The 17,469-nt window shown below is 34.8% G+C and overlaps 6 protein-coding genes across 6 annotated transcripts; 2 read left to right on the forward strand and 4 right to left on the reverse strand.

Annotated features, from left to right (window-relative positions):
* Positions 1 to 1,935: 1,935 nt before the first annotated feature.
* Positions 1,936 to 3,897, forward strand: SAPINGB_P000455 (uncharacterized protein; the record flags this gene model as incomplete). Its single annotated transcript, XM_031995179.1, has 1 exon — positions 1,936 to 3,897. The coding sequence occupies one exon, from the start codon at positions 1,936 to 1,938 to the stop codon at positions 3,895 to 3,897; it is 1,962 nt and encodes a 653-aa protein (XP_031851070.1).
* A 768-nt stretch (positions 3,898 to 4,665) lies between these two features.
* SAPINGB_P000456 (uncharacterized protein) lies at positions 4,666 to 6,615 on the forward strand (the record flags this gene model as incomplete). Its single annotated transcript, XM_031995180.1, has 1 exon — positions 4,666 to 6,615. The coding sequence occupies one exon, from the start codon at positions 4,666 to 4,668 to the stop codon at positions 6,613 to 6,615; it is 1,950 nt and encodes a 649-aa protein (XP_031851071.1).
* A 162-nt stretch (positions 6,616 to 6,777) lies between these two features.
* Positions 6,778 to 8,193, reverse strand: SAPINGB_P000457 (uncharacterized protein; the record flags this gene model as incomplete). Its single annotated transcript, XM_031995181.1, has 1 exon — positions 6,778 to 8,193. One exon carries the CDS (start codon positions 8,191 to 8,193, stop codon positions 6,778 to 6,780), a length of 1,416 nt encoding a protein of 471 aa, XP_031851072.1.
* Positions 8,194 to 8,522: 329 nt separating this feature from the next.
* On the reverse strand, positions 8,523 to 9,533 carry SAPINGB_P000458 (uncharacterized protein; the record flags this gene model as incomplete). The annotated part of the gene is made up of 1 exon (XM_031995182.1): positions 8,523 to 9,533. One exon carries the CDS (start codon positions 9,531 to 9,533, stop codon positions 8,523 to 8,525), a length of 1,011 nt encoding a protein of 336 aa, XP_031851073.1.
* Positions 9,534 to 11,856: 2,323 nt separating this feature from the next.
* SAPINGB_P000459 (uncharacterized protein) lies at positions 11,857 to 13,000 on the reverse strand (the record flags this gene model as incomplete). Its single annotated transcript, XM_031995183.1, has 3 exons — positions 11,857 to 12,142; positions 12,205 to 12,570; positions 12,621 to 13,000. 3 exons carry the CDS (start codon positions 12,998 to 13,000, stop codon positions 11,857 to 11,859), a joined length of 1,032 nt encoding a protein of 343 aa, XP_031851074.1.
* Positions 13,001 to 15,815: 2,815 nt separating this feature from the next.
* Positions 15,816 to 16,883, reverse strand: SAPINGB_P000460 (uncharacterized protein; the record flags this gene model as incomplete). The annotated part of the gene is made up of 1 exon (XM_031995184.1): positions 15,816 to 16,883. One exon carries the CDS (start codon positions 16,881 to 16,883, stop codon positions 15,816 to 15,818), a length of 1,068 nt encoding a protein of 355 aa, XP_031851075.1.
* Between the last annotated feature and the right edge of the window lie 586 nt (positions 16,884 to 17,469).

Raw genomic sequence — 17,469 nt, forward strand, 5'->3', positions numbered from 1 at the left:
AGCTCTTGCTTGTTTTAAATTAATAGAATTTAACATCTATTACTTTAAAGAATTTGTTTTATTGTCATTTTTACAAATTTGTTTTAAAAGAAATTTTTTACAGTGATCTTTGTTTGCTTCACTATTTGTAATTAATATCGTTTCAAGAAAATAGGCCAACTCTTAAACTGATAGCAGGCACAATTGATTAATAAATGAAATTACACACTTTTCAATTAATGTTTCTACCTTATATTTTTAATTAAAAATTTAAGCACACTCTGTCCGCGATTGAGTCTTAGATTTTGATCGGTAGAGAAAAGAAAATTTGATTACAAATTAAAAGATCGGGCTACAAATTCGAGCATAATATCCCACAATACAACTCATCTAGGTTTACTTGTTTCAAAATTCCTGTTTGAAGACTTGTGAAAGATTTTGGCATCATCAATATTTTCAAAGGCAAAAGTAGAAATCTTTTCTATCAATTTGTCGCCCCAATTTTTTTGCAGTTGTTCCTGAATTTTCAAACTTTGAAATAATCCGTTAGAACAATCAAACGTAATTCACATCCCTGAATATCTCTTAATGACTATTTGACTTATGACTACTATCATCAAAGTAAATTTGATGTAACTTCCCTAATTAAGACTTTTATTAAATTTGATCTCTTGGTTTTTAGAGGTCACGTTTTTTAACATTACTAAAGAATTCCTAAAAGTTTACCGGATATTGCCACCTGGTTTATCCAAAATTAAATTTAACAGTATAGATTTTGTCTAATTTCGTTGGCCAGTTAATTATTCTAAGAATAAATGGAACTATATTCTGAATTTCTTGATATTTTCATTAAGCATCACTTACTTACTTTGCATATGAAAAAAAAATTATGCACATCTTTTGGGAAATCCAAAAAATTCAAAAAACTTATTTGAAAGTTAATCAGCTTAATCTGAAGGCTGGTACTGGAATAAAAAAATTACTCATTTATTATTTTCGGTGGTATTTATGCACTTAAAAAGTCAACTTACTTTCACTCGCTGACTAGATTAATAGCTGTGATACAGATCTTATTTCAAAGTCATTAATTACTAGACCTTTGTCATTGTTATGGAATCACAATAAATTTTTTTTTCAATTCTGGTTTAAAGACAATTAATATTTTTCATATATAACTGCTAACCGGATTGACTAGCTGAATTGATTTTTTTGATGGGATGTTTGCACTTCAGTTTCATATTAGATTTAGCAAATGCTTTATTTAGACCATAATATTTCATATAGTTTTCAAAAAAAAAATCATTTATCTTTCAAGCAGAAATTAGTCTATAAGTCTATGAAATACATAAACATCAATTTAATAAGGCACTTTTGTAACTCTTGAAAAACAATTTGCCATTATGAAGAATGAAACTAATTATTTTCATTATATACAAAATTTTGTATATAATGAATAGGTATGCCATAGTGACATTCAGATACTATAGCATATGTAGACAGAACCCAAAAATAAAAATTTGGTAATGTGTTTCAACTAAATAAGATCGAAAATAATAGCTCAGATCCTTTTTCAATTCATTAATTTAATCAGCAGGATAAGAACTTTACTGGTTTTGTTTGGAAAATAAATCTGCTGTTTTTTTAATGAAGTTCTTTTTAAAAATAACTTCTAAATTGTTTTTTTTTTATCGAACTTTGTGTTTAAAAAAAATGCCAATATCATGCTAACTAACGTAGAAATTTGACAAGCATTTAAAAGCTTGTCAAAAATTAATTTTAATTTAAAAATAAACAGTAACAGAATTTTTTCTTATTAGATTTTTTATGATTAAAGAAAATAACTTTTTTTTATAAAAGAGGGGTGATATTTTTTCATTTTCACGACTTTTTTTTTTCCCCCTTTTAAAAAATAGATAACTTCATCAGTTCAAATCACCAATATTAAACCAAATCAAAATGTTGACATTAGAAGATTTACCTATGGAAATGCATTTTTGCATTTCACAATATCTTAGTAGAAGAGACCTCCGAGTAATATCTCACACAAACACTCTGTTGCGCAGCAAATACCATTCTTTGCACTGGAGCCATGTTTTGGTTATGCCGGAAATGTGTTGGGTCCATACAACTCGTAAGGATATGCGATTTATTCCCTTTAAAGCGGTTCAAAGTGAAAATCGGTTTTCTTGGATTCCATTTCATTTGATTAAGACGCTCCACTTGCACGAGACTACGAATGACTTGCATTTTGATCTTAGTAGTCTCTTGTACAATGATATTACTAACAAACCATTTGAACTACAATTATTTCCAAACTTGACAAAAATTATTATTGAATTAAATTATAGCTCTTCAATGTCTTTTCTGTTAAGCAAATGGGGACATTCATTAATGGCCAAACATCCCGGGTGGCCAGAACTTGAGATTCTACGGCCTCATATATACAATACTGAGTATCACGGAGTTCTTCGACAAGTGAGAGATTCGGCCATTAAATGGGAAAATAATTGGTTTTTGAACTTTAAAGATAATTTGGTAAAAACCACACTGCTGGTTGATGCATCAAATATTGTATTTTCAGATACTACTATCCATGTTTTGCCTAAGCTCAAATGGTTGACAATGGTAGTGAACAGACGCAGCAATTATTCGCTTGCAGACTTAGTCCCCAAAATGTTTCCAGCACTCGAGAAGCTGAAGATTGTATGGATAATGGTGGACACTACAATGCCATCACGGTTTGTTCCACCGGCTATAGAGTCACTTAATAAACTGAACAATTCTATGTGTCCAAAGTTGTACAAGTGTACACTAATGATACCCAGGCCAGCTACGTTTTTCAGGGCTGTCCAAGATTCTGTTAATTTGATTTCAGAAAGGACGTTTGTGCAGTCACCCATTGTGACTCATTTTGTCAACAAGTCTAAGAAATTTTACTTTTATGACTTTTTACGGTACTTTAAATTTACTAATCTACACGGATTGTCTACAGTTGTTACTCCGTATCTCCGCTATTCGACAAATATAGTGCCTACTTTGATAAGGCACGACTCAAGGTTGAAATGCAACAATCCTAAATTTCTTGAATTTGTGATTGATGAACACACTCCCTTTGACGACCGAAGTCTTAAAGCTTTGGAACAGATGCTTGGAATCTACCCTGTAAAGCACATTCGGGTGTACTTTAAACTTGAAACTTCATTTGAAATTGGATCCCATCACGGTGACTATAGAATTAACCGTGATGATCGCCAAGAAAGTGAAAGACGGGCTAAAAGAATTGGCAAAAGCCTTAAAAAAAATATAAAGCCTTTACTTGAAAAACTCTATGCCAGTAACTCAATCACGAAGTCTCAATACTCGAGGGCTCGTGACCACACGTTTAGTTTGGGTTACATTTTGGCCAAGGGCCTTCCACAACCAGACTCTATTTCCGAAGAAGATATTGAGGCCGGGCTTCTCAATATATTCAATGGCAAGTGTCCTTGTTCTACTATTCTACCGCATCTCATGTTAGAGGAAATTTTGTATCTTATTGGCAATACTAAATTAGTGACTCATCTTCACATTGAGTATCAAGACTATGTCATGCGCTGGTTTTCCAGTGAATTACATCGATTGACCGAACTGTCATCGACTTCACTTGAGCAAGTGAGGATAACGTTTAAAGTATCTCGGGAGGAAATGAGAAATGGAGAATGGAAGGATAATTTGCCTAATGTGCCATATATTTCCTACTCGTATTCGGAGTTGACGGAAGAACTATTGATGCCAGTGGAAGCGTGCATTGATTTGAAGAATAGGTTAACGTACTTGGATAAATATGACAAATTCAATGTGCTGGGAAATGAGTCTATGGAATTAGTTCCATTGAAAAATGTGGATAAAACTTTTGCAGGTTGGCTTAACCCATGGTAGGCTTGGGCATGAAGTGATGTTAAGCATTTAATGTAAATTCTAGGCATGATGTAGAAACATTTATGAACTTTATTGTTTTGTAATAAATGTTGAAAAAGAATTTTGCAATAAACAGAAATGGTATAAATCTCACAAGAATAATGAATTTAATTCCTTTTATAAACATAAACGTTATAACATTTATATTTAAAGGGATTTTTGGATTTTCATGAAAGACGAATATAGGAAAATCATGCAAATGAAGTTTTCCACAAACCACAACACAAAAAGATAATTAGAACTTAATGGAAATTGAAGAATTGAAATTACATTAAATTCTTAATAATAGTTAATTAATAATGAACAATTCGGTAAAGAATTTTGAAGAAACGTTAAACGACAACATGAGTATTCGAAACTTGAAAATAATGTGAATACGAAAATAATGCTAGGGAAATAAAGTCCAGGTAATTCTTATTCTAAAAGATGGAAATGAACAGAAGTTCATTAAAAGGCATGAAATTTAAAATACTGAATGTCTTTATACCATAAAATATATCTTGAATTGGTATTGAAGTTGGAAAATAATGGATTCGTTACCAAAATTCACTTTTTTTAGGTATAAAAAGACCTGAAATCTCCCCAATTTTCTAACTTTTTTTTCTTCATCAATCTAATCAATTCTGCTCTGACTGATATTTTAAATTCAATAACTTCTAATCTTTTAATTGTTTTCCTTTTCGCTTCTATTACATTTCTATTAATTTTTTCAAATATCTTAACTAAACAATGAAGTTCTCTGTTATGATGCTCTCTGGCCTAGCTATGGCTGCTCCCCTCTTTAACCCATCCACCTCTGGAACTACCCGGTTCCTCAACTCTACAAACAACCTATCTCACACCTCAACTGACTCTCCCTCTTCTCTGGTCTCTGTAGCTGGAATTGTTTCAAACTTATTCAACTGGAAAAAAACCCCCACAGACTCTTACCCTCCTGAAGTCGTTCTCCCTAACAACGATAAAATCTTGGGTATCCTTGATGATAAGTTTACCGAAGCTTTTAAGGGGATCCCATTTGCTGATCCTCCTATTGGAGACTTGCGATTCCGTCACCCTGTTCCTTATTCTGGCTCTCTCAACAAATTTAAAGCCAATGAGTATGGTCCATCTTGTGTGGCCTCTCACTTCTTGGGTCTTACTGATCCTACTAAAAAGTTCTTGGAAATGGTTCCTCCCAAGTTGCGTCCTGCACTTCTTGAAAACCTCAACATCAAGCAAATGGATGAAGACTGCTTGACAATTAATGTATTGCGTCCCAAAGGTACTAAACCTTCTGATAACTTACCCGTCATTGTGTGGATTTATGGCGGTGCTTACCAGTTTGGAGCCGCTAGTATGTATCCGGGTAATAAGTATATCCGCGATAGCATTGACATGGACCAAAAGGTGATTTTTGTTTCATTCAATTACAGAATGGGTCCGTTTGGATTTTTGGGAGGTGAGGCTGTCAATGAAGAAGGCTCAACCAATGCTGGGTTATATGATCAACGATTGGCATTAGAATGGGTATCACACAATATTGCAAGCTTTGGAGGTAACCCTGACCATGTTGTTGCAATGGGAGAGTCGGCTGGTGCCATTAGCATTGCACATCATTTGGTATCCAACAACGGTGACTTGAAAATTAACGAGGATAGTGACAAGAAGTTATTTCATGCAGCTATTTTCCAAAGTGGTGGTGCATGGAGTTTTGATTCTGTAACTTCATCGCGTGCAACTGATGCATTTTATATTTTTGCACACAATGCAAAGTGCATTGAAAAGCCAAGCATGGATACCATGGTAAGCATCCAAGAAACCAATTCCGAAAAGGAGATTTTGGAATGTTTGCGCAATAAAGGAATTAAGGAACTGATGATGGCTCAGAACTTTGACTCAGATATTGATACAAATGAAATCACTACACCAGTTCAAGGATTTACTCAAGGACTTACTCCTTGGAAAGCCGTTTTTGGATTCAGTCCAAGATATGATGGCAAATTGATTCATGGAAATCCAATGGAATTGATGGCTCAAGGAAAGTTTCCAAAAGATATTCCCATTATCACAGGCAACCAGGAAGACGAGGGTACAATTCTTGCTTCACTTTTTGAATTCCATGGTACTCCTGATGTTAACAACTTGATGCACAAGATGTTTGAGCATGCAACTAGTGAACAGTTTAAGAAAATTGTGGAAATGTACAAGGAAGACCATAAGCAGAATTCGGAACCCAAATCTAAAATTGGCGAGTTGTTGAGCAGTCACAAACGATTTGCAACAATTGTGAATGATGTCATGTTCCAGGCCCCCCGTCGTCTTCACTTGCAAAATACTGCGGATGTTTCTGATGGAGGAGCACCTCGCTATGTATATCAGTCGACATTTCTTCGTAACAAGATGCCAGTATTTGGGACAATGCACTCTAGTGAGCTTTTGTGGCAGTTTTATCTTGACTTTAATCCTGCTCCTTCGTACCGCCGATACTTTATTTCATTTGCCAACCACTTTGATCCCAATATGGCAAACACGGGCAAGTATGAAGAAAAGAATAAACTGGAAGCGTGGCCATTGTATACCAACAAGGGCAAAGAGACATTGAATATTGGAATGCGCAAGAATGAAGAATCGAGGGATGTCTTTGCAAGAGATGCCAATATCCAATATTTTGTGGAACACCCTGAAGCAATTCAGATTTAAAAGGGAATCAACATAGACTAGTAAAGAAATGAATTTTGAATAATTTAGTTAATAAATATTTTTTTTAATTTTTTGTTTATATGCAATTACATTTATAAATGAAATGATGTTGAGGGTGTTTCTTTATATACACACAATGCACGCCGTAATTTCCTCACTTACTCACCATAACCGCTGTCTCACAGACTCGCCTGTCCGTGGATCAGTATACACCAATGCCGTGTACAAGAAGCGAATCCCGACTTCATTGGGTAGCAAGCTTTTTGTTGCCACAAATTCGAGCTTAGCTTCAGTAACTGCTTCGTCATCTTTTTCTCCATCTGTTATTCTAATACTGGCTGTTGTAATCCTTTCATTATCATCATTACTCTTTTCACCTAATCCTTCATCTTCTTTGTCATCTTCTTCATGAAGATTTGTACGTGTACCCTTTATAATAACCTGATCATAAAGGAAACTGTGTTTTTGGTGCTTATGGTTGTCATGATTGCTGGTTGTATGGTTATGGTGTCCGTGCCGATGGATCCCTCCAGGCCCACGAATCGTCACACTTCCACTTGCCACCATTTGGATCTGGTTTTTATGGGGAATCAAGTCTTCCAAGTTCTTTTTCTTATTGCCATTTTTGCCATTTTCTGTGTTCCCTTCATTTTCGCCTTCAGGTCCATTGTCTTCACCTTCTCCTGGCCGCCGTTTAGAACCGGGCCGGGGACCTACCTCGCCCACATTTTGTGGCACGTCGCCTTCTAGCTGGATAATCGTGTTAAGTTCGTGGCTTGCATCGCCTCCCTTTTTCCCATCGTCGTCGTCGCCGGTTGTACCTATGGGATCACGCCCAAATGCCGAACGGAAAAAAGATGCAACCGAATCTGTGTGCAACACTCTTGCTTGTTTGCGGAACACAAACTTGTATATTGGAGCAACTGATTGGGAGGATGGTGGGGTTGCAGAGGAGTCATCTGTGGAGGCTGCTAGTGGGGAAACCGGAGAAAGAAATTGGATTCCTACAACCCAGTAGCGTTTTGCTACAACGCGGACATCAAGCTCGTCAAAATCGCGGAGTCTTGTGACGGGCATGCCAACAACTGACGAGACTGTTTCGTCTACGGCCAGGCGTTTGTACAATTGGGCGAGAAGGTGTTTTCTGACAGAATTGTTATCTGTGAGATCATCGCATAAGGTTTCTTTCAATAGTAGCTGGGAGGAGTCTACGAGGGTAGAGGAAGACGAGGGAACAAACTTGCCTACAGGGTGGCGGGCTTTGGGGGTGACGTAAAGCGGGAAAAAGACGTTTTCATGGAAAAGTTGTGTTTGGACAAAAATGTAGCCGGAGGCTGAAGTGACGAGGATTGCGAGGGCAGTGAGAAGGCCTTTAAGAGAAGCCTTGGGGGTAGTAATGCCACGAGAAATGCGGAACGGGCGGCCGTATTGTGTGGAGTGGGTTACATGGAAAAACCTGTGGTGGGGATAGTGGGGAGGTAAATTGATGGTGGGTAAAGATAAGGCGGGATGATTAGGAGGATGTTTGCAATGGCATTTGCGCATGAGAGTCTTTTGCCATGCAGAAGTTCTGAGCATTGTATATGAAGAAATTGGCTTGTACAGTTTGATTTTTTTTTTCTTTTTTTTTTTTCCTTTTCTTTTTCTTCTTTTTTTGGTTGAAGGTTTCTTAAGAATTGAAAAATATCTGGTGGTTTTGTTTAAGAGTTATTTTTAAAAGGAGAAAAAAAAAAATAAAATAAGATAAAACAACTAGTTTAAAGATTATGTAACCATAAGGAGGTTTAAAAAAATCCACGTGAAGAAACTACTTGAGATTTTTATATAAAAAGACCTTTGTTTAATTGATTGATTGTTTGATAAAATTGAGATTCAGTTTAATAGCAAAGAAATCCAGTTCTAAGAACTCATTTCTTGATAAACTTTTGGAACAGACGACCGAACCGGGCAGTCGAGTCGGAGACCACAATGTCACCGTGAGCTGGAATAATGGTTTCCGGTGCCCAGTCGTAAATGGTTTGCAAGGAGCTTGAAGCAGATGCAGGCATTGTTTCAAGCAACTTACGGAGAAACCAACTATCAATGGATAGGTAGCGGGCCAAAAAGGAAAGGCCAGAGTCAGGGCTCAAGTTGGGGTAGGCGGCATATTGAGCGTGTGCCGGGAGATTAAAGAGAAGGTCACCAGTGAGAAGGGTTTTTGTAGGTTTATGGAGAGCAATGAGCTCCTTATTTGGATGCTGGGGGACGTAGACAAAATCAAATTCAGAGGTAAGGTCATCTGGGAGTGGGAGAGATGCCTTGAGCGCAAAATCTGTTTCTAGGAGTTGTGCGGAAATGAGTTTGCCCGAGGCTTCAGCTGCGGTAAAGACATAATCCACAGGAACACCATCTTTTTTCTTCTTTTCAGCAAGCCCCTCGACTCCTAGAATACGAGCATTGGGGTATTGTTCCTTCCAACTTTTGAGAGCCATATGGTGCTCAAAGTCAGGAGCAATAAGATACTTGACATTGACATGGGAAACAACGTCGTCATCAGTGGGGACTTCTGGGACGAGAGTACGAAGAAAGGTTTTAGCTTCTGGTCCCCAAGGGATTGGATTAAAGACGGCCACGTCAATTGAGGAGGAGGTGATATTACGGTGGGTCAATTTAGAGGAATCTTCTTGATCCGTGGAAGTGGTACTTGTTGTTGTTGTTGTTGTTGTTGTTGTAGTAGTAGTAGTATTATTTGGAGAATCTGTGGGGTAAGATCCAGTACCGAGTCTGATGGCTGTACTTCTGTTGCCGATTTCCATAAAGATTCTAAAGAAGGCCGAGTCATGGATGACAATTTTGCCTGGGATGATGAGTCGGTCCTTACCACCGAGAGGAACTGGGTAACCTGAAGAGCCGATTGAGAATGGATAACCGTGGACCATATTGTTGTTGTTGTTGTTGCTGCTGCTGCTAAATAATGGATTTTTAATTTTATTTATTAATTTTTTTTTTTTAATTCAACAAGAATTTTCAAAAAAGATAAAAAAAAAAAAAAAAAAAAAGATTTTGAGATTGCTTTGAGGGTTTTTTTTTTTTGTTAGTAATAAAAGAATAAGAAGAATAATAATAATTATTATTATTATAATGATATTTTAGAAAGAAAAGAAAGTTTTTTTTTTATATATATAAAAAAAGAGAATTTATAATTTATAATTTATAAAAAAAAGAAAAAAAAAAAGATTCAAATTTGAAATGAATTTTTTTTTTATTAACAATTCTTGTATATATATATATATATATATATTTACGTTAATAAAGTTAATTTAATTTAACTTAACTTAGTTTAATTTTATTTTATTTATTTATAATATCTTGCCCTAACCTGCAAGATTAATCGAATGACGCAATTCATTACATAATTATTTAAATTTTTAATTCTTAATTATGGGGAAATGGAAGAGTCTGTCTTTAAAAAAAAAAAAAGGATTTTAAAAGATAAAGAAATTAATTGATTTAAAAACAGTTATTTTTTTTATTTATTTATAAATTAAATTAAAAAAAAAAAAGATATATTCAAGTACTTTTAAAATTATTGACCCCACGAATTTATAATATTTCAAAATGGTTTTCATTTAAAAAAAAAAATAAAACAATAATAATAATAAAAAAAGACATTTCTCTCCGACACGGGGAATCGAACCCCGATTTCCACGGTGAGAGCGTGAGGTGATAACCATTACACTATATCGGACTTTTCCTAAAAAAACATTTTTAAAATAATAAATATATAGTTAGTTTCTTTAAAAAATCACAATTAACAATTATTTTTGGGAGGAAAACGGGGAAAGGGCTGGATGGTGTAAAGGGTAACACGTTCGCTCGAAAGCGGAAGATACTGGGTTCGATTCCCAGAATACCCCCTTTTCCTGAGGATGTGTACGGGAGTATACACCTAGACTGAAAACCATAGGCTACCCTGGTTACAGGAATGCCGACTCTTCCGTACAGTCTAAATAGCCTGCAGGTGATTGCGGGCCGTATCTCTGACGGAAGAGATTAAGAAATACATGGGCGTCTGTGAAGATAAGTGGAAATGGGTTGGGAAGGTTTTGGGACCGACAGACTGGTTCTCCCTGTTCCTCGTAAGCTGGCATCAGGGCCCATCTTCCGGGCTACCGGAGACGCACAGAATAGAAACCACCCGTGCTAAAAAGGTACAAATGAAAACTGGCAAGTCACATAGTCAGACAATAAAAGGATAGCGCAGATGCTGATGTTATATAGTTCTATAACCCTTGAATAAAAACAAACAAACAATTGGGAAGGAAACCCCCTGTTCCTTGTAAGCTGACATCAGGACTTACTTTCTGGCTGTTGGAGATGCAATGTTGAAGCCAAAATTAAAAGTTTATTATGAAAATGAAAAGATATATAGTATGGACAAGAAGGATAGAGCAGATGCTGAGGTTATATAATTCTATAACCCTTGAATAAAAACAAATAAACAAACAATTGGGAAGGAATTACTTATTGTTGACGCTCAGTAAATGACTCGTCCAGATATTCATACGACATATTTTGAACAATAACGGTTCTGAAAACTTTTGCTCGCGGTTTGTTTTTTAAGCGAGCCCGTTATTAGCCACATAGGTGAGTCTGCATTACTGCAAATTTTGTTCTCTCTGGCAACTAGTGATGTTACAATAACAGCATCCTTACCAGTGATCCTGGTAAGATAAACGGGTACAACAACAATACGCTTAAATCCAGGGATCAACAGAACATTGCGATGCATTACTCCATTATCCTTATCTAACCAGATGTCACCTGCTTTTGATGCATGCAACTTCGTCACATCATCACCCAGAATCACATTCACATTCATTGGTCTCACACTTCCTTGAATAAACAGTCTGTCATAACCACAAATATGACAACCACTGTCAGAATCAATTAGAAGTAAACGGCTCTTCAAATAGTCTAAATCCACATTTTTCCATTTTATTAATTCTCAGCTTCGTGTACTTAGTCTTGATTATATCACTTTTCAGCACTGACTTTAGATTTAAGTCCTGCAGACAATAATAATACAGTCTCAGGAATCTCGACTGGTGTCTTAGTTTGGAGCACTAAATCCTGATGCTAAAAGATCATCCATTGAATCCACAAATGATACTTCTTCAGAGAGAAAAAGAGGCTACATTACCTTCTTCTTATATGCTATTTTTCTCTGCAGGACCAGACGTCAGTGCTGACTGCCTTTGATTATTTTGATTTGCGGCCAAACTTTGGGTAGCCAATCTTCTCAAAAACTTTGCCACTTCCTGCCTTCCTAGTAACAGTAAATTCTCCTCTATTCAACATCTTGCGAACATCATCAAGCTCGGCACAGTCTTTGCCATGCATCTTAACCAGGAAATCTACTTGAGGTTTAAACAGTGGCATTAAAAACGTACACACTGGAAACGCGTCAAGTAATTTTTCAAAACCATCAAACATCTGCTCTTCAGTCCACTTGGTCATGTCAGCCGGTAAATCACCATACACTTCACTGAACGGTTTCTTCTCTGGCCTCTGATTTTCTACTTTACTTGGTAGACAGCTGAGACATACTGGATATTATTCATCTTCTTTGTTGACCCGCTTTTGGACTTTGGTCGAGCTTTTGCAGCTGGTCGTTCAATTAATTCTCTTGGGCCCGCTGGCAGTAAACCACCAGGGTGCAGCTTCTTGTACACCACATATTCCATATTCGTTGGATCATTACGCACCTGAGCATCATTCCTTACCGAAATGCCACTACTCAACGTATCAGGTTCTTCATAGTAAGGAGACGGATAGTCTCTGAGAGCCTCAAAACTCACACTCTCCTTCTTTTCCAAGATCTTAGTCAGTTCCTTGAGAAAGGCAATGTATGGGTTTGGATAGAACTCCGGCAAATTACCTTCTTCACAAAACTTTCCGTAGTTGGATGAAACTCTTGATAAAATTTTACAGTACATTTCGTCCTCTCAAACATCTTTCGAAACTCTCTCAACTCAGGCTGATAAGCCTCATTCATGGATAGGCATAAATGATATGCAGCCAAATGTTGAGTATAGAGAACATTCATCATTAAAGAATCTGGGTACATCTTGGCATTCTTTTCATAATCCCTCTCATAGTTTCGAACTGCTTGCCGTAGATTATCAACAGCTACTGACATTCTTGTTGGTCTTGTATCCGGTGTAAACCACTCAGATACTGGATACTCTTGTAAAGATGAAAACCCAGTACCCATCAAACGGTTATTGACACAGTCAAGAACATGATCAACTTTCCGTTCCAAAGCATGCTCAAGCTCGTCCAAGATTGTTTTAATTGGCTTAAAGTCTACCACAGCCACCAATCCTGGAAATTCTTTCAACATCAATTGAGTCACAAAGTTTGCTAAGTGAACATTAAACACATGTTGAACCACTTCACTCACCAAGAAAACACTAACTCTGTTTTTTTTTTTTTTTTTCAGTTTCTGCATCAAAAATTTCGACAGCACTTTTGAAGTGTGGATCATCCACCCTCAAGTCCTGTGTTCTCAAATCCTTTGCCATGTTGTAAATTTCAGATTCTGGTTTTGTAGTTGTTGTAGTTGTTGTTGTTGTTGTTTCTTCATGCAGCATCTTCCATCTTTCTTCCAATGAAGTATGGTCATCAAATGAACACCTTCCGACAAAACCGTTCACATGAAAGTAGTAACTCAACTCTAAATTCAATATTTTCTCAATTGACAAATAATCATCCATTACTTCTCTATTGAAAATATTAGGAGCTCGTTTGTCAGTCAACTTCAACACCTTCTTTAGTTCCTGGTATCCAAATTGTCCATTGCATTCAGTTTTTAGATGCCGAATTTCATCAAGAATTATTCTGCCTGATTTGGTTTCGCTAATTGGTTTCATGAAGGCTTCACCCGTTCTATCATTTATTCCCACTAATTCATGTTCCAAATAGTAGTTCCCAGTTTCCAGTTCACGAATGAAAATATCTCTGAGAGGACCAGTGTACACTTCTTCAAATTGGAGTCGGTTTTCTGACTAATCATCACAAAAACTATTGTTGTTGCCATAATTTCTTATATACGGATCTCTTCTGTATTGCCCAACTTTATCAGCTGAACTTTTTGTCGCAGTAGTTTTTCCTGGCTGTACCATCTCAAATTAAATTAATGACTTTTTGTTGAACCAAAAATTACTTTACTGAAAACTCGCTGAATTAAAAATTACTGCTTGCTTGCACTCTAACCTAATACCTTAAGAAATACTATCTCTTAAGTTTAAAATTCGTAATCAATGAGACTTTTAATCTGTTAGGATTTACGTGGGCTCTAAATGGAATTCTGTGTTAGATATTAATAGTTGATTAGAGTAAACAGTAGTAAAAGGGCATAGTCAATTTAATAACAATAATATGTGGTTAAGAAAAGAAAATAAAAATAAAAATTTCACTTTATTTTTTTTAGTTGTTATTTTCCAAACCCTAACTTGATATTTCTGTATTCCAACAGATATCAAACCGAAAGTTTTTTGTTTTTTTAATTTTAGCTGTATTTTTTTTTTTTTTGTTAGTCCCCACCACCCCACATTTATTGATTAACTTGATTAATATATCATATATACTTGAATATTCATTCTTTTATATAAAAATTTACAATTCAATAATTAATTCAATTATTATTATCTAAAATATTTTCCAATTCTTTTTTTTTTTATTTTGATTAAATGATCTACCAGCTTTTGTTTTTTTGTTTTTTTTCACCAAAGTCCTTTTTTAAGTAGTAGTAGTAGTAGTAGTAGTAATATTAGTAGTAATTATTAGTACAGTGTCACTTTTAATATGTTATATTTGTTTCCTCTCCCCCTCCTAATCTCCTCCCCCACATTCTGATTAACTTCTCGGTTACATTTATACCTACTAAATACTTTGAAAAAAATTTCATTAATCCATAGACTTTAAAAAAAAAAAAAAAAAAAAAAAAAAACTAATTTGAAGGGGAATCTTCTACTACTACATATGCATCTATATCTGCATCTCAATATAGAAAGAGACCTTCGAGACATATATAAATATACCCCACATATCTTTAAACATTGTAAGTAATCAGGTATCTTTTGACGAAACCTTTTCTTTTTTTTTTTGTTCTGGTCACAGACATAATTATTATTGACATTAACTCTTAACTCGGCATTTACTCAAAGGTGGTGTCTTTTTTTTTTTTTTTATTATTTTTTTTATGTTGCTCTTATGACTTATAATTATCTTCTATATCTTTTTTTTTTCTATTAGAAATTAAAATTACCTTGTTTCCGAAATATTGGCAATTTTTAAATACAAAAAAAAAAACAAAAATAATAATAATAATAATAATAATAATAATAATAATAATAATAATAAAAAGGAATTCTTTCTTTAGCTAAGTAATTCCTCCTCCTCACTCTTCAACCCAAATAAGGTTAAAAAAATACAGAATATTCTATTTATTTATTTATTTATTTTTATTAATCATTAAAATATTAATTTTTTTTTATTTATTTTAAAACAATCAATTAATTGATTATTTAATATTAAATAATATTATAATTGATTTCTTATATAATGCCAAAATAAAATAAAATAAAAAAAAAACAAAGTGTAAAGTAGTTTTAATGTTAAAAAAAACATTTAAAAAAAATATGGTCTCTGGCGGGATCGAACCGCCGATCCTCGCGTATCACAAGGAAGTTGCTTGTTTATTAGCACGATGCCTTAACCAACTGGGCCAAGAGACCACTTCAATTCTTGTAGTAAACAAGAATTCTCATCCAGAATACGCTGCCTGAATATGAAATTGTAAATTAAGAAAAATTTTGGGCAAAATTTTAATTCTATAACCCTTGAATAAAAACAAACAAACAAACAAACAATGGGCAAAATTTTTTTTTTTTATTTTTTTTTATATTTATAAAACTCAATTAAAGAAAAAAAATATGATTGGTTATTTTTTTTTGAATTAAAGAAAAAAAAAATTTTAATAAAAATATATTGCTACCATTATATAGATTGCTTGCTTGCTTGCTATTTAAGTAACTTAATTCACAAATATAAATAACTAAAAAAAACACGTTCCCTTTTATTTAAATCTTCTTAAAACTTTCCTTATTTATAAATAAAAAATAAAAAATTAAAAAAAAAAAAAAAATTTTTTTCTTTTACTCCTCCTCCTCCTCAATAACCTTGAGAACAATCTTACCCTTGGCCTGGTGGGTCATAAGTTTGGAAAGAGCCTCCTTATACTCAGTCCATGGATACACAGTATCAATTGGAATTTTATATTCAGATCCTGGAACTAGAATTTTTTTCTTTGCAGCATCCAGGAACCCCTCACTACCCTCGAGCACGTATAACTTGTAGTTGAACCCCCACAGAGGCTTGGCAAAGAGATACTTGCTAATCATAGTGACAACACCCCAATTGAGACCAAAGTGTGGGTCATCTCCAACAACAGTCACATAATAAGCACCTGTGTTTGCAGGTTTAAGAATGGAGGAAATTGAAGCAAATAATTCAGTGCCTCCAATACAGTCGAAAATCATGTCAAACTTGACACCTGCAAGCTCGTTTTGAACAAGTTCGGCGGCTTGCTCTGCAATGGGAGTTTTCGATGTGTAGTCAAGGGTATAATTGACACCAAATGAAGTGACACGGGGGATAGATTTTGCAGAACAAGTTGCTGCGACAGTCTTAATGTCGAAATATTTCTTAGCCAATTGGGTTGCAAAAACACCTGTATTTGTAGAGCCTCCAAGAATGAGTAAAGAAGATGGGGTATCTTTAAGTTTTGCCCAGTCGACAAATGAAAGTGATTTAAATGCAGTGCCAAAACTCATCATAAAAGATGCAGCCTGGTCATAAGGCATTTCGTCAGGGATTTTTAAGATACGGTCTGCAGTTGTTGTAACCAAGTAAGTTTTAAGACCACCTTGAAAAGGGTTTGAGAGAAGTACACAGACACGGTCACCTGGTTTAAATTTGGAAACTCGTTCGCCAATGTGGATGATTTCACCGCTGATTTCTTGGCCAACACCTTTTAAGGATTGCCATAGCTTAAATGCGGCAAACCCCATGAGTTTATAATCAACAGGATTGATACCAACATAATGGATTTTGATTGCGATTTGTGTTGGGGCCAAGGGGAGTGTGACTTTAGAGTCGATGACCTTGAGCGAGTCAATGCCGGAGGTATAGACGACTTCTTTAGATTGTAAAGTGGTGGACATTATTAGATTGTAGAATTAAAAAGTTGAATTAAAGAAAAAAGAAAGTTGAATTGAAGAGATTTTGAGGGAGATTTATATGAGATTTATTTTATTTATAAGAGATTTATAAGAAATGGGTTGATGGGATGGATGGGATGTGGGCTGATGGTGGAGAGAGAAAGCTTATCAAGGACAACCAATTTTTTTTTTTTTTTTTTTTTGTTATTGTAAGTGAAATGAGCAACGGAAATACGGTCTTAGTAATATACAGTCACGTGAAATGATTTCGGATAAACAAATTAGCCGGGTGAAGTAAAGTCCGTTGAGTTAAGGTTTAAAATGGGTATTAAAAACAGATGAAGATGATATATAAAGAAATGCATTTCATATTTATATGAATTTAAGGGTATGAATAAGTATATATTGATTATAATTTAATGATATTTTAATGGTTTAAAAAAAAAAAAAAAAAAAAAAAAACTGATTTTGAGGGGACAATTTTTTGAATTGGAATTGTGGGTATCATAAAATAAAATAAATTTAAATTTATTATTATAAAAAGATTATAACAAAAGTGTTAATATTTAAGTCTTAAAATTCAAGTCGT

Source organism: Magnusiomyces paraingens (assembly GCF_902498895.1).
Source record: "Magnusiomyces paraingens strain CBS 517.90 genome assembly, contig: contig1, whole genome shotgun sequence".
Classification (NCBI taxonomy): Eukaryota; Fungi; Ascomycota; class Dipodascomycetes; order Dipodascales; family Dipodascaceae; genus Magnusiomyces; species Magnusiomyces paraingens.